Source organism: Penaeus monodon, chromosome 19, assembly GCF_015228065.2.
Source record: "Penaeus monodon isolate SGIC_2016 chromosome 19, NSTDA_Pmon_1, whole genome shotgun sequence".
Lineage (NCBI taxonomy): Eukaryota > Metazoa > Arthropoda > Malacostraca > Decapoda > Penaeidae > Penaeus > Penaeus monodon.
Window position 1 is genome coordinate 47,572,831 of NC_051404.1, and position 448 is coordinate 47,573,278.

Sequence of the window (448 nt, forward strand, 5' to 3'; positions counted from 1 at the left end):
GGCGCGCACACGTATACATGTGTGTGTGTCTGAGTAAATTAAAAGAACTTTCCCGAGAACCCACTAGGTTCGTCGTCATTAATAGACAAACATTTGACCGCCTTCATAAATACAGCATTGCTACGCGAGGCGCCGCCCGCGCCCTAGCAGTTGACGCTCGGATACTGGACGCCTCCAGCCACGCAGTAGTACGAAATTTTCACCGTGGACGCCGTGTTGGTGTAGAGGACGGTGACGGTGGAGGTCGTCTTGGTGGTCGTCCATATCGTGTAGCCTATTTTCCCCAGGCTGTCGTGTCCTCCAGAGGCCTCCCGCTCAGGCTCATCGTCCCCGAAGTGCGTCGAGCTGCTGTCCAGGGCCAAGGAGCTGCAACCAAAACCTTTTGTGAGAGGATGCTGAGAAGTGAGGTTTCGGATTGACGATAATAGGATACGATTGGTTATTTAGA

General features: G+C 53.1%; 1 protein-coding gene across 1 annotated transcript in view; it reads right to left on the bottom strand.

The window, feature by feature from the left end:
* Nucleotides 1–126: 126 nt before the first annotated feature.
* Nucleotides 127–448, bottom strand: part of LOC119585424 — a 711-nt gene continuing 389 nt past the window's right edge. Inside the window, exon 2 of the mRNA XM_037934084.1 lies at nucleotides 127–366. Within this exon, the coding sequence (XP_037790012.1) occupies nucleotides 144–366 (223 nt within the window). The 3' untranslated portion in view covers nucleotides 127–143. The remainder of the gene's footprint in view (nucleotides 367–448) is intronic.